We start from the raw sequence: 16,114 nt of genomic DNA, 5'->3' as shown, positions 1-16,114 counted from the left end.
CTAGGCGATTATGTCAACAAATACCTGTCAATGACAAAATTATTCCATTTTCTATTATTGTGGCATTTTCACACATTTAATATATACATGGCAGAAATCACGACGGTATGTTTTTTATCTTATGTTATTGACCGGACGAGTAAGATGTTTGTTCTCGTTATGAGACATTTGACTGTCAAACACGGGGTTTCAGGTTATATAAATAGCGGGAAATGGGCCTTACCTAGGGTCCCTGGTGTGCGTCCAGGCATTTTGCAGGGATTTTACTAGCAGTTTGTCCCCGTACGGCAGAGTTTTTACCCGTGCTTGGGTGGACCGAAAGTTAAAGTCCTCACTATTTCCGGGACCTTGGGGGACGTTGTTACAATTGACTGGTGCATAACACGCTCATTCTCCGGGGACCATGGATAGCCTGGTTGCATCGCAAAATAAATGAAAATTTCCACCTAAAAAGCAAAGCTGGTCCAAAATTTAGCTTCATTGTGAATACAGCTAAGCTGAAATGAATAACTCTCCTGGCTACTTATCGTGAAAACAGTAATTTTCTAGAGGCAATTTTATCTAGAATCCTAGGAGCAATTTAGTACCTACATGTAGGAGACACGTTTAGCAGTGCAGTACTACTGTTTAATTCTCTCATACAATTCTTTGATAATATCATCCTCTGGTCCAAATTTCCCTTATAACAGGATCAAGCTAAACTTACTATTATGATTGTTGAATAATTTATATTATAATCTCACTTTAAATTGTTCTGACACATTTTACTTTTTTATTTTATTGAAATTAAATTTAAGTAATCATTTTGCTACCCTCATTTAATTTAAACTTTAATTTACTGTACAATGATTGTGAAGAAAGTTATATAAACTTGTACTAAATCTCTCGCGTTGGCACAATGTTGCACAAAGTGTGGTCTTGTATCGTGGGGTAAACAGAAAATGTGGAGAAAACTCACTTGTCCGGCTTGGTAACCACAAACCAAACTCACATCCACCCAGACAGGGGTTGCCTTGGTGAGAATCAAGTGTGCTAACCACTGTGTTAATCTGACAACCGAATGCTGATACCTTAATAAGATACATTTGAAAATTGTGGCCTGTCTTACAGCTTTTTTTAAAACATAAACAGTCGGTCAGTGTGCACAAACATGCTTTGGTTCATACTATGTTTAATAAATTGGCTAATTTGCAAGACCAGTACCACCAGGTTATGTGCATCCTTTAGGTAATTTTGTTAACAATTCTGTTTTTACAATCATGTTATGTGATCATTTATGTATATCAATTTTATCCATTTCAGTTACACAGAATACATCATACACAAATAAAATGGCAAAACTACATTTCGAGGAGCTGTCAAAAGGTCTCTCTAAACTTAGACAAGAGCAATATCTTCTTGATGCTACTATCTCCACCAACAAGGGCAATGTTGAACTTCATAAATTGATCCTATGTTTGTTTTCGGAAACACTTGAAAAGAAACTGTCTGAAGACAAACCTTTTACTACTGAAGCATTGGGATATTCAGCTGAAGATGTTGAAAATATTGTTCAGTTCCTGTATGACGGGGATACAGTGTTAAAACCAAAATGTACAGAGATTATCAATAGTCTTCATTTAGATTTGTCAGTAGATCAGAAGATAAGACACAAAAAAGTTTCAAAGTCTAAAGGAGAAAATATTCAAGATTTGATTAATTTGGAGTTGAATTGTTTACGCAATTCGATATTTGAGATGCGAATACCAAGACTATTGGCAGAACCAAGACAGCTGTCTGATATTGGAATTCGAACGGGTACCATAGTGCATAAGTGTCACAAACTTATATTGAGTGCCGTCTCTGAATATTTTACAGCTATGTTTGGTTCAGGGATGAAAGAATCTTCGGATGAAATTGTAGTTCTCGAAGGTGTCGACTCTAAGGTGTTTTCAAGCATTTTGAGCTATATTTACTTTGGAAAATGTGAATTAAACTTCTCCATATCTCAAGACATTCTTTCAACAGCTGTTTACTTGCAAATTTCTACTTTGCAATTGCAATGTGAAGAGTTTTTGTTACAAAATATTGATGTGACAAACTGTGTTGATTTGTGGAAACTTGGAGTTCATTTTTCCTGTGATTTGCTGAAAGATGGAGCATGGCAGTTCCTTGTTGATAATTTTAAACATATCAATCAACTAAAATTGATTAGCGAATTAAATATACACAATATCAAAAATCTAGTGAAGAATGAAAATCTAGATGTTGAAGATGAAAACAGTGTGTTTCAGTTTGTTTTACAATGGGCAAAACATAACAAAGGTTTAGAAGATCTACACCAAATTTTATCCCTAGTCAGACTAACACTCATTGATCTCGCACTTCTTGAATCTAGTCTAAAGGACAGTCAGATTATAAAGACTAACAAAGCATGTATGGATATGCTAAAGACTGCTGTTGAAAAGAAAATAAACAATGAAGAAAATGGAATTGAACTCGAATATCCCAGAAAAGAAACATGTTTTATAGTGTTAAAAAGAAGTTCATACATAAGCGGGATAGAGGCAGCATGCTTCAGTTTAAGACACAAAAAATGGTTTGAGTTAACCCCATTGACAAGTTCAGCAGGAGGATCAGCATTTGCAGCGGTTGCAACTGATCTACATATCTACATGAGTGGGGGTTCACAGACACCAAAATGCTTCTACCAGTACTCTGTAGAGGATGACTCTTGGTCAGAACTGGCCAGGATGAATCATCCTCGCTGGGCACATGTTATGGGGTGTGTGCATGGCAATGTCTTCGTGCTTGGTGGATCCGATAACACCTTTGACACAAGGACTGGCGCATTGAATGCTCTGCAGTCAATAGAAAAGTATGAATCAGGTGCAAAAGAATGGGAAACTCTAGTTGAAACACTTCGAATAGCAACATATGATGCAGCGTATGCAACAGTGAACACCAGTTTATACATTCTGGGAGGTGCTGTCAGTACCAAGGTTGGAGCATACTTGAAGGACATCCAGTGCTTCAACACAGTGACAGAGACCTGTACAGTTCTCTACTATCCTTTGCCATTCACTCTCAGTCTTGGAATAGCATGCACACACAACAAGGATATCTATGTAGTCAATCCAAACGGGAAGTTCATTCATTTCAATGAAACCTTAGGACCCCCAACAATTATTTTTGAAACAAACGGTGTACATTTGATGGCATTTGCAACAGTTTTCCACAACAAAAACATTTATATAATGGGTGGGTTTGACATGGTTGGGGAAACTGATGTCATCCATAAATATGACATCAAAAATAAGAGAATTTCCACCTCAAAGGACTTGAGACTGCCATTTGAAAGAAAGTCGAACCACCTGTTTGGAGCTGTTATGCGTGTTAGCCCGAGGCTGTTGACAAGAGACTTAAAGAGAAATATTGATCAATGTCAAGGGAAAAAACAAAGGCCTGGATTTCTTTCTCCAAGAAGTAAATTGATATAATGCTTAAAATGGATTATGACCACACCCACCCACCCTCCCTTCTTGAATCAAAGTTCATGTACGTTTGTTTGTCGAGGGTTATAATGTGACTAGAAAACCTCTACATATTGGTTGAGCAGTAACGTATATTTCTTGAAAAAAATTATGATAACATAATGTTGTGCAATCTGTCCTCAAGCAGTTCCTTAGAACTAGGACTTTACTTTAATTAACTTGATTTTTTTGTAAATTATTTTGAACACTTCTTTTTAATATAATGAATACATACTGATGTGCAATATTGAATAAAAAGTAAAGAATTCAGTGTTGTTTAAATTAAGAAACACTTTAAATACACACTGCTCATTAATTGATAACTCTTTAATATTGAATAAGCGGTTTTGTCTCTGTACAAGTGACATCAATTGCATGATTTGCTTCAGAACCGTAATCCATATATCTTAATATGAAACAAAAAAGATATGTTTGAATTGAATAACTTACTTTTACTACATTAAATGCCGATACTTTACTAAGGACGAATCAAGATTGAAGTGTGAATTTGACCTTTGACTTGATCAAAGCCATGTGACATACCTTAATGTGTTACATATTCGGACCAAGTCATTTTAGAAACCCACACAAAAAAACCAAGATCAATCAAAATCAAATTGTGCCCAAAGGCATGAATGTATTAAGCTTAACCTCAACGATAGACTTTGACTTCAGTAAGCGCCCTTCTTTATAGGTACATCTCATAGACCGACTATGGTAAGCAGTTGACTTGCGTAAAGTTTTTCAAAATCACCCAGAGAAGTGAGTTACACGTGTGTTCGGCAGACAATTAATTATATAAATATGTGCATACATTATTAAATTTCTAAGTGTAACCAGACCATTTAGCTACTGGTACATGCAAGGTGTGTACAAAAATCTTTCATTACAATTATGGGACAGTGTCAGGAAAAAATGTTCCCAATTATTTTCAAAACAGGGTCTACACACAAAATGTAAGTGAATGTATGCATTGACCTTGACCCTCAACCTAGGGACCTGAGTATGGTGTCTACATTTGAACAAGCAGAACAAAAGTAGGAATGAAATACTAGCAAGTACATGTATTATTATACCACACATGGTTTGACTCTTGGTAACAGTAAACAATGTTCCAATTTTTGGTCGCTTACATATAAAATGTGAAATTCACACCGTGGAATCGAGTAATTGTGAAAAAACAGAAATTTGGTTATCTTTTATTACCTGAGATATAAAAAATGATTATAAAATCAAATTATAAATTCAAAAAATTAATCTATGTTCAGAGAAATAATTGCTTCAAAACAACTACTAAAAAACAAGGATTTTTTTTATCTTGACTGTAAAAATATCACAAAAATTATGTAAACATCAAGTACAATTAAAAAAATGACAAATTGATGGTTTAAAATACCAAAACATAATAGACGTTTGGAATAACAATATTTGTATATACATATATAATCTATCCTTAAACATTGTAGATAATTAAAGTCATATGCATTCATTCAAAATATTTAACTATATTGCACTCCTTATCAAAAGAATTCAACATAACAATATTAACTTCTTTGGAAGGTGATGACATGCATTCAAAGGCAATGTTCATTATACTTGGCAATTTGCCCCAATTTTGTAAGTTTTGTTGTGTTATTATACAAAATTTGAAATGGTTCTTACACTTCAATCAACAGTGATTTAACATGTACATGACTACAGATATTGTGTATGTACCTATGACAATCAAAGCTCCAAAATTCTCCATCAAGCCATTGAGACTAATAGTGATGTTGTTTTGGATTATTTGGATCACTATAAAAGTATAAAAATACTATAGTATGAATATATCAAGAATGACTAAGTCCTCTAACAGTCAATATCCAGTCAACTAGTAGGTTAAAGTCACAGTTCTCGTGGAGGCGAGTTGTCCGACTGGCCAGTGTGTTTCGAAACTTGGCCACTTTCTTTCTGCAGTCGCTGTGTAGCTCTTCTCGGGAAAGGTCACCCTGAAGGTTGAAAGTGAATATTGAACTGTATACGGTAATGTCTTAAATTTGAGAGGTCCGATTTTTGTAAATTTTTAGTTTAAGGCCAATTAAAAGGGGTTTCTAATTTGCTAAGTCATTTTTAATTGAAACTTTGCTACATCAATTTTGGGAAAATCACAACCTTTAAACCCTTGCAAGATTAAACTAATGAATGTGGTTCAGCATAAGCTATGATTTCCATCAGACATAAAACTGACTTTGGTCAATGATTATAGAGGTAAAAGCCTCTCAAATCACAGCATGCAAAGGAGCCAGGCACCAATTTTAAGCAAATTATATTAAAACAAAAATAGTAAGCTTAGCTTAATTCTGTTCATATAAGGAACATATTTAGATGTTTCGAGAAATTGGGGCCAGATGCAATACGGTAGCATTTAAGTTGAAGTGGACCTGAGTCTCAACACACAACTCCATAAATTTGTTGTACCAAAAAACAGGCATATATATTAACGATATATTTTCCTTCTTTTCCATATTAAAACTTACAGAATAATACAATTTCGATACTCAGCAAAGACAAACACCAACATGCATGAGATTCAATAGGGTCAGCTTGAGAACATGATTTTGGGCTTAAAATCGTTACTCCTATTGTGAATGCATGCGACTTGACAGGTATGGTTACCTCTAGAGGTGCAGTCCTGACTCTCATGATGAAGTCCCTCACAGGTCCTGTACACCTTACAGGGGGTGGGGCACCCTCTATCATGTACTCCAGGCTGTACAACTTGTGGTAAATCTGAAAACATATATACATGTATAATACATTATTATGATTACCGTATTTAACTTACTACCAGGGAGTGAGACATCCACTATCATAAACTTGAGGCTTTACAACCTATGGTACATCTAAAAACAAAATTAACATATTTACTGTGTTTAAAGCGCTTCACGGACAGGCCCCTACTTACATACGCAACATGCTAGACATTTATATCCCATCCAGACAACTTAGGTCCCAAAATGATTGTTTATCACTGGTTGTACCGCGTAGTAGGACTGTGACTTATGGTGATCGTGCATTCATGACGGCAGCCCCTAAACTCTGGAATGCCCTACCTAGAACACTTAGAAGCTGTGAAACTCTGCCAGTGTTTAAAAGAGCACTTAAAACTCACTTTTTTAAGAAGTTTTATCTGGACTAATTACTTTGATAACCTTGTCGCTTTAGAGTCTTATCTGTATCTTATTTTTATGTGTGTCTTTTTAACTCTTATTTTACATTTGAATTAAATCTGTGACTTGAGTAATATTGATGTTTCAATTTTTTAAATATTTTTATTTTTATCTTTTTAAATATTGTAACATTCTAGTAATTTTGTACAGTACTTTTGAACGTGTTAATGTACATGAAAAAAGTGCTTGAGAAGTCTGGTAAATAATAATAATAATTTAATAATTGTTGACCTAAAAGACTCCAGGATAATCTATGAGATACATTAGCAACATGAAACTTTATTAATTCCTTTGAAAAATTAAGGTGCCGACTGAATTCAGACTGGCACTTATGTTACAATATAACATTCCAGCAGAATCTTGATTCCAAACCATGACACATACTTGATTAATTCACAAAATGAATATAACAATATATTAAATGACACATAAATGTATAAAGTCGAACCCCATTGGCTTGAATTCGCATGGCACGAATTCCTCGTTATCTCAAACTGGATGTAAAAGACTGATTTCATTATACTGAAGGTAAGCATTCACGCTTGGCTCAAATTTTCTGAGGCTCAATGTATTTTTGCTGGTCCCTGGGAGTTTAAGTGAATGAGGTTCGACAGTATATACATGTAATCATTCAAATGACATTCATTATGCTCAATACCTGGTAGAAGAGTTTCCGTTCCTGGCTGTTGTCCTTATGTTTTCCTATGTCAATCATACGCAGGTTGTTCTTAATGAGCCCCATGTACTGTGAGATGGCGTTCTCCGTTACAAAACCCTCTCTATGACGACACAGGGCTTTCCAGGCAGGGCTCATGTAGTTATGGTTATCCCCATACAGTAACTGAAATGCATGTAAAATATAATGCTAACTTAAAGCAAAGGAGCAACACATAGAATGTGTTTCAAATACAATTATCCCATTGTTGGTAACCCCTTTCATAATGGAGCTATAAAAAAGGCATTTTCTACATTGTTTTGCATGAATCCATCAATTAACATTCATTAGTTATGCAATTACTTGATCTAAGGTACATAATTATATACATATAGTTTGCTGTTAATGTAACTAATTATGAAATTACTTGATTTAAGGTACATGTATACATACATTCTGCTGTTAACGTAACTTATTATGAAATTACCTGATTTTAGGTAAATGTATACATACATTCTGCTGTTACTGCAAATATTACTTACAAGCTTGAAAAAAAGTATGTGATGAAAGCAAAATAATTCTGCCACAGGTTTCCTACCTCCAGGATGACCACACTTCCCTTGTGCACCATCTCAGCAAAGCATCTCAGTTCATACGCCCCATACTCAATCTGCTTGTTTTTCCCTCGACTCTCAAATATCTCTGGCAACCTTTTACATGCTGTCAGGTATTTCTGTTAATTGTGACAGGATTTAAATTTTAATTCGGAAACTATAAAAAAAAAAACAAGCAGGGATTATGTCATAATTAATGAAGAAAAATATATTGTCCTCAACAACTCCATTCAACTAAATAACAAAGATTAAATTTAAGTTATACGAATCCATATATGATTTAAGTCACACAAGCACAGACATTTTACATATTAAACATGTCTCGATTTCTTAACAAAACCAAGTCTATACAGTAAATGATTTTTCAGTTTGAGCTATTACCCCAAAAATTTATGTTTTAAAATGCTAGTCTTATTTTGTTTATAAAACATGCTGATAGATGACACAAATAAGTGTAAATGGAGAATCAACAAACACACCATACCTCTGTGTTTTCAGCATAAATAACGAGGAAATCAACATCACTGGTGGCAGTGTTCAGGTTGTACATGTAGCTACCAGCCTGAGTGATCAATACAATCTGACTAGGGTCAAGTTTGCTGACCGGCCCACCAATCTCGGACATCAGGGACAGCAACTCTGTGTGGTCATCTGACAGACCTAGAAAAGTAACAAAGGTATCTTTATCTGGGCCTGCTTAAGTGACCAGCACTCTCTGGACATCAGGGACAGCAACTCTCTGTGGTCATCTTCCAGGCTTAAAAAAGAGACAGAGGTATCTAATCTGCGCCTGAATAATTGACCACAGCTCTCTGGACATCAGGAAAAGCAACTCTGTGTGGTCATCTCTCTGATGTGGAAAAGTAACAGAGGTATCTAAATCTACGCCCGATTAAGTGACCAAGGATAGCAACTCTGTTTGGTCATCTCGCTGACCTGAACTAGCCTCATTTCAAACATTCCTCCAGAGTTGGCCATTTCCTTTGTCTTTGAGCTAACCAGGCAGGGTTAAACTGACTCATCAGCGTCCCTTTTTCTCATCATCAGGCCAGAATCTCCATGCGCTCATCTGACAGGCCTAATAGAGCCATGTAGAGCAAAGTGAACTTTTATCAATGGAAAAGATAAGATAATTTAAGCACATTGTCATGAAAATCATACTGGTCATTTAGGGAATGTCACCATTGATTTGAGAATATGTTTATTCATTTGTCTGACATTTATTTATAATAACAAGGAAATGAAATATAAAAGAAGTACTGCAAGTTGATACCAATGATCATTCAATTTGCTCAGTTGACCGTGGTGTATAGCTTAAAATATATATTTTGGACAGAGTAATATGAAATGTTACACATACACACAATGTGGGATTGTTAAGGTGGATACCAAGTTTCATGTGAATCTAAAATTATAAATCTTTGTGTCAAATTTCCTAATTTGTTTTACTTTATTTTATATTTTATAAAGTTACTGTCCCATAAATCTTAAATTAATATGAACAATATAATATTTGGTATGAAAATAATTGTTATTTTATAAGTAATTCATTAATATTCTTTATAATATTTCATCTTCAAATAATATGCAATATTTGACACATTTTATTTCTTTTACATCTGAAGGGTTTTTGTTCTTAAACAAATTGTTATTTATTTCGTCTTCCATTTGCCATGATTTTAGCACCTTTATTCTTTTGTGTTCTAGATAATCTTTAAGAGCAGACTTAGCTAGACAAGTTTAGATAGCTAAGTCTGAGAGAGACATTTCAAAGATTCTTTTCATTTCTATAATTTTTTAAAACAACAAGATGTCTTTGGTATTCAAGACTTCAAACTGTAAGGTGCTCCATAACATATTTCAAGACTTTGAGTGTTACCAAAGTTAAGACATTTGTGTTACAAATATATTTATAAGGAACAGTTTAATGAGACATTTAATTTGTGTTACAAATATATTTATAAGGAACAGTTAAAAACTTAAAAACATTCAATGTGTGTTACAAATTTATAATACTCACACTTGTGCTACAAGACAATTTTGATGACATTGTATGAATTATTTCTACCAGTGTTCTATAGAACTGTATACATGTGTTTATAGTGGAGTCAATTAAAACTTTAACATTCATTGCCAGTTGCGTCTGGACTGTATCCACACATTTACGTAAAAATAATAGTAATAAATAACAGTTACAAAGTTTCAAGGACAAAAAACGTTTCCATATGGCACTAACATTCATAACAACGACTTCACCAATGATAATGACGAAACCAAGATTATGACAATTGTTTTCTTTGTACAGATCAGTCAATAGTTATTGCTCTTATAGAAAAGTCCAGAAATGTTCCCATACTTCTCAACAAGGGGACTGGTTTTCCCTGAAGTCTCATGTGTTTGTGCCAGTTACCCACAATGCCCTGTACTTCCTCTGGGGGTGAGTAGGTGTTGGTAGCCTCCTTATCCACCTGCCCCTGCCACTCCAGAAGAACAGCAAACACATCCTTTTTGGATATGTCAGGGTTCTGAAGAAATTGCATGTGACATAATGTTGAAAGCAATACAAGATCCAATTATTTTTCTTTTACATACAATGAATTACACAATTTATTTGAATTAGCTTCCTATTCACTTTGGAGACATAATTGACTTAAGAATGGCAATTTTGGTGCTGGGGACAATTCAAAAACAAACTTCAGTTTAACTGTTTTGAAATAATGTTCAAACCCAAACCAATTTAAATTCAAATTAAGATAGCTTCAAATCTGGCACAGCGTCATGTAAATTTCATCAGTTGGTATACCTGGTACATAGAGTTTAACATTGTGACAGCCCTCTGAGCCACCTCTGGGAGATGGTCAGTATGTGTGAACTCTGTTGTACATGGAGGCAGGCCTTTCACACTGTTGTACCCATGGTGCATCAATCTGGATAAAAAGGGAGTACATTTCGTAACAAGAGGGATCGATTTAAAGAACTTTTTTTAATGTACATGTACATTACAAAAAGTGAATTTCCGGAGAGCTACACATGGTTGGTATGTTTAATTGTATCAATTTACTAGAATCCCAAATAATTTAACACTTCATGATTGTCATGAGTTTATTTTAGTAACTTTTAATATTCTATTATATATTCTAGTTTTCTTCACATTGTCACTAACACATACAGGGGTATATGTAAAATAGCTCTTACACTGCTAAGTAAGACATAGTTTATTCAAGCAGTACTTCAGTTTATGTTTGATTCTCAAAATAAAATGATTTCCTAATCACAACCTGAATGAGTCTGTGAGCTGCCTAAAGGTTGAGGCTTCATTCAGACGGAACTTTCCGTCCTTGCCCTTTTTCCCGATGCCACCCACAGACTGGCCCCTGCAAGCCTCCAGGAAACCCCGCATACCTGGAATCACAAAAAAGTATCACTGCATTTGTACATATGAAAGATATGTAAAACCATAATAAGTTAAATTATTCAAACTGTTCACATTTCCAGACATTCCGTGTCATACAGTTAAATGGAACTTATGCAACTTTCGGTTGTCATCTTATACACATTTCTGAAAATGAAATGAAAATTATTAATTAAAATAATAATAAAATAACACTTTTGATAAAATAATAACTTCAGATACAAGTTAACTACTAAACAGTTACAGATTGACACCCAAACAGTGATTAAAACTACATTCAAGAGTTATAACTAAAAGCATCGTACGCATAATCTTGGTGCAGTCCAGTGTCTGTCTGAGCTGTTTCCAATTTTCAGACTGGTATATGATGGCTCCCTCAGGACAATATAGAGCCTCCACATTGCGTGTCCGACCTCGAGATACAAACTGGACAAAGTGAAACAACTCACTCGCATAAAACCAGTCCTGCAATGTTTATGTGTACTTCATAAAATAGGCAATTACCTGAGGCTAATGTCTGAATTAAACTTAAATAAAATTGATTTAAAGTTAAACCCTTATGTCCATTGAGATGATTGACCTATTTAACCTTGGATTCACATACAAAGATCAGATGCTGAAGAGAATATTTCCAGAAATTTTGTTTCTTATTTGCTTACATGCAAGCACACTACATACTATAACATGTATCCTATTCAAATATATGTTTTGCTAAACTAGTTTGCCTCACCTTATCAATGACATTGTTTTGGTCGACAGTGTTTGTGTTTAGAGGGGAAACCACCCTGGCCATGGTGGATTGGTACACAATAAATAGCTGATTGTACTTGGCCTGCTCTCCACGCTCACGCTGGGTGCACGAGTACCACGGGCATGTCAGCAGGCATACATACACAACCACAACATCAGTTTCTTGAAATTAAAGTAAAGCAATGGGATAACATTATTTTCATAGTTCTTGTACATACAGCAAGTGGTTCCTCTACTATTGAATCAACAAATTTGATCACTATAATGTATCTTAAGAGGAAGGTATAAAAAAAAATATAAACAAATATTTATATTCATTTAGCATATATGTAAATTTTAACAATTAGAAACACTTCTCAATAACATAAAGCCTTTAACATGTTGGATTATGAAATAATGAAGACCACATTTTTGCACGAAAGGAATGACATTAAATATTAGAGGATAAAATAATCTGACACATTCAGCATATTTCAGCTATAAAAGAAAAGGAAACATAAAGAAAGAGTTAAAGTGTTAAACCTTGAAAAGTTTTTTGAACAAGGTCTAGAATCTTTCCTCTGGCTGCCTCAGTCATTGAGGATGGGAGATGCATCAAAGTCTGTTGTTTCAGCTCTGTCAGAAACTCTTCACTTATCTCTGGGGTGGTTACCGTTACCTCTGATCCTTCCAGGCTGGACTTGATGAACTTCAGATTTTCCAGGGACTCTACACATTTCTGGAACACTGAATAAATAAATACATATATTATAAAAGAAGTGTTTTACATGTATTTTTTATACAGTATACTTTTGTAAATGTTTATAATTCTGTCTTCACAATAAAGGTTCCATTACAAGGCAGAAGTGGCAACACCAGCATAAGTCCCTCCAAGTATTCCCCATTTCCATCCACACACTTTTTGAAAACCAGACTGAAAATGCCTTTGTCAATCCTTCTTTCAGTATACTGTTTATACACTGGTATAAGGCACATTTAACGGCATTGCGCATCTCAAAACAGCCTCTGCATAGACATGTCTTGATGTGAAAATACATACAAGAAGTCAAAAGGCATTAGGTCTGGGCTATATGAAGGGTGTCGCAAAACTTGGAAATTGTGCTGTTGCAAACATTTTGTAACCAGCGATTGCCGGTGCATAATCTTGCAACAACACCGATCTTAGAACTTTGACGCTTAGTATTAAAATAGTAATTAGCAGTGTACAGAACATGATCCCTATAAAATAAGCCTGTGACACAACTGTGCTCAGGTACTGAGATCAGAGTTACAATCCCTTCGCTGTCACAAAATAAAGCAGACATGATGAACATGACACCCCTGCTGTGCTAAGCTATCACAAGTCATTTTTCTAACTGCCGAAGGTCTTATGAATTTGAATTTAGAGAGCAATGACAGAACCTTTAAACATGTGCCAGCTTCTGTTCCATTCAAATGCAGAATCAAATTTGCACAAAACATCAATTTTCTTTAAATCAAATAAATGCTGATATATTTATCCCTGATATGTTCCCAATCTCTTCCACTTTAAGATGGGCATCTTGCTCTACTATTGATTTGATAGAACCAAAAGCATCATTAAAGCACACTGAAATCCCAATACAAATTGGCTAGAACTGTTTAAATTTCAAAAGCACTTTAAAAATGGATCTTACAATACAGTCTTTGCTTTTCTCAGATATTTACGCCATAAATTCAACCATGTTCTGAAACTTTTGAAATATCCAAACTAAAAAGAAACTGTGAAAATATCAAGAGTGTATTCTATTGATAAAACACAGAGTTGAGCAACATTGGAAACTGTGACATCACCCCTCATCATGGTCAGATTTTCGAAAATCCAATAATACATGGTAAAGAAACAGCCCTAACAAGGTTTAGTCCAGACAGTATTAATTTTTACTTTAACCTCTAATTTTGGCCTTGAACTTTGAGGTACAAACCTGGGACTTGTAAGCAACATGCCACTTCATCATCATAAACATTCATGTCAAGTTTCATGGAAATCTAGGATTAAGAGGCGGCTCAGAGGGGGCTCAGACTAATCCTCTCAACAGTACTCATTTTGACATTAAACCTCTAAATGTCAGCTTAACCTTTCAGGTACAGATCTGGGTTTTATGCGTGACATATCACCTTATCATGGTGAACCTTTATGGCAAGTTTTTTTAAAATCCTATAATGCATGGTCAAGATACAGTATGGACACTGATCATTTCAACCATGGATCAAAGCATGACATTTGAGGTATACCCCTGGGGTCTTGTGCGCAACATGCCATCTCATCATGGTGAACCTTCTTAGCAAGTTTTGAAAATCTTATAATGCAAGGTCAAGATACAGCCCAAATAAGGATCATTTCAACCTTTGACCTCTATGGGTGACCTTGGTCTACGAAGTCAAGACCTCAGTCTTGTGAGTTACATGCCATCTTATAATGGTGATCCCTCATGGCAAGTTTTTTGAAAACCCTAAAATGCATGGTTAAAATACGGCCTGGATAAGGATTATTTCAACCTTTGACCTCTATCCATGACCTTGACCTTTTAGGTACAGACCTGTGTGATGTGTGCAACTTGCCACATTACCATGGTAAACATTGATGGCAAGTTTTTTTGAAAATCCTATAATGCATTTAAAAGGTACCACCTGGACAAGGTTCAGTCTTGATGGATGCACAGACAATTGGACAGATGCACACATGTACACAGGACCACCATTACGACAACTTTGTCTCACTCACCGCAAGCAGGCTTGACACAAATCATTATTTCATAACCATGAATTCTAGGTTTTCATATTTTAGTTTAATAAACATTTAATATCAGATACACAAAACTTACCATCATTACCAGCCTCTGTGTTTCTTTCCCTCAGTTCCAGTTTCAGTCTTTCCACTGACTGCAATGCCTGGGTCACTTCTTTCACTTCGTCATCCATTGTTCTAGAATAGAAGGCCAGAATGCTTTATATTTAAACCAGCTGAAACTTTGTTATATAAGTTTAATCTGATGATTGCCAAAATCCAAAACATAAGATAAACCTAAAAATGTCATTTTTTTCAACTGCCAGTATACTATGACCATTTACTAATCATCATTCAAACTAATCTGAGAGTCAAGTATAAATTGACCTGAAGTACCAAGAAAAGAGGAAGCTGTAAAGGATTTTGTTCTCCAATTTGGTCAACGCGTTTTTACCTTTTATATACATTTGAATGGTAACAACCTTCTTTTTTTTTAAGGATGTTTAAATTTTAGAGAATGGTCCATGGACTCTGCCATTTCGATTGGATTGATTATAGAATTACAGCGTTGTTGTTGTTTATTTAAATACAGTTTTGCTGTCGACTAAGGTCTGATTGAGCGTTAGCTACAATAGTGAGCGCCATAGTTAAAATCCTCAAAAGACTCGTTGACGGCCATTTAGGTGGACTAACTGAGTGTTTTCAAATTTTTTCATCAATATCATGTACACACTTGTTGCCAAGTGTTTTGTGACATGGATTTGTTTTGTTTACATGGGTTTTAATCTATATTTAATATTAGTGTCCACAATTTCAGAAATGTTCTGAAAACCTCACAATATTACTGTTCAGCACTGAGTTATCACTGCGTTATCCATTTCTTATTAAAAATCTCACTAAAATAAAAAAATCTCACCAATTTTGGATAAATAGGACATTTCTCTCATTTAAAATCTAACATAAATTTTACCCAATGGAGAATGTTAATGTGAAATGGCAGAAATGCTTATCTGTTTTAAAGTGTTCATTAGAGTTTGTTTATAAATGTCAACTTATTAAAAAATGTCAAAAGCTTTTAAAAAAAATACTTACGCTGCAATTCGTTAAAATTAAACACCAAATGTTAACGATAAATCTTATTTAATTGGAAAAAATATTTCACAATTTTTCATCATTTCGATCTGTAAATGTTTACATAGACACCGGGTCAACTTTC

At 34.8% G+C, this 16,114-nt stretch overlaps 2 protein-coding genes across 2 annotated transcripts; one reads left to right on the top strand and one right to left on the bottom strand.

Annotated features, from left to right (window-relative positions):
- Positions 1–3: 3 nt before the first annotated feature.
- LOC128220378 (kelch-like protein 24) lies at positions 4–3,780 on the top strand. The gene is made up of 2 exons (XM_052928752.1): positions 4–105; positions 1,303–3,780. The coding sequence occupies exon 2, from the start codon at positions 1,332–1,334 to the stop codon at positions 3,477–3,479; it is 2,148 nt and encodes a 715-aa protein (XP_052784712.1). The 5' UTR covers positions 4–105; positions 1,303–1,331; the 3' UTR covers positions 3,480–3,780.
- A 925-nt stretch (positions 3,781–4,705) lies between these two features.
- LOC128217168 (uncharacterized) lies at positions 4,706–16,106 on the bottom strand. Its single transcript, XM_052924112.1, has 13 exons — positions 15,991–16,106; positions 14,996–15,096; positions 12,675–12,878; positions 12,133–12,314; positions 11,708–11,867; positions 11,269–11,392; positions 10,794–10,917; positions 10,347–10,515; positions 8,475–8,650; positions 7,975–8,109; positions 7,380–7,562; positions 6,168–6,281; positions 4,706–5,500 (listed from the first exon to the last, which is right to left on the bottom strand). Exons 2-13 carry the CDS (start codon positions 15,090–15,092, stop codon positions 5,342–5,344), a joined length of 1,827 nt encoding a protein of 608 aa, XP_052780072.1. The 5' UTR covers positions 15,093–15,096; positions 15,991–16,106; the 3' UTR covers positions 4,706–5,341.
- Positions 16,107–16,114: the final 8 nt, after the last annotated feature.

Source organism: Mya arenaria, chromosome 2, assembly GCF_026914265.1.
Source record: "Mya arenaria isolate MELC-2E11 chromosome 2, ASM2691426v1".
Taxonomy (NCBI): Eukaryota; Metazoa; Mollusca; class Bivalvia; order Myida; family Myidae; genus Mya; species Mya arenaria.
The sequence above is the reverse complement of the archived record's forward strand: the minus strand, read 5'-3'. Positions and strand labels throughout refer to the sequence as shown.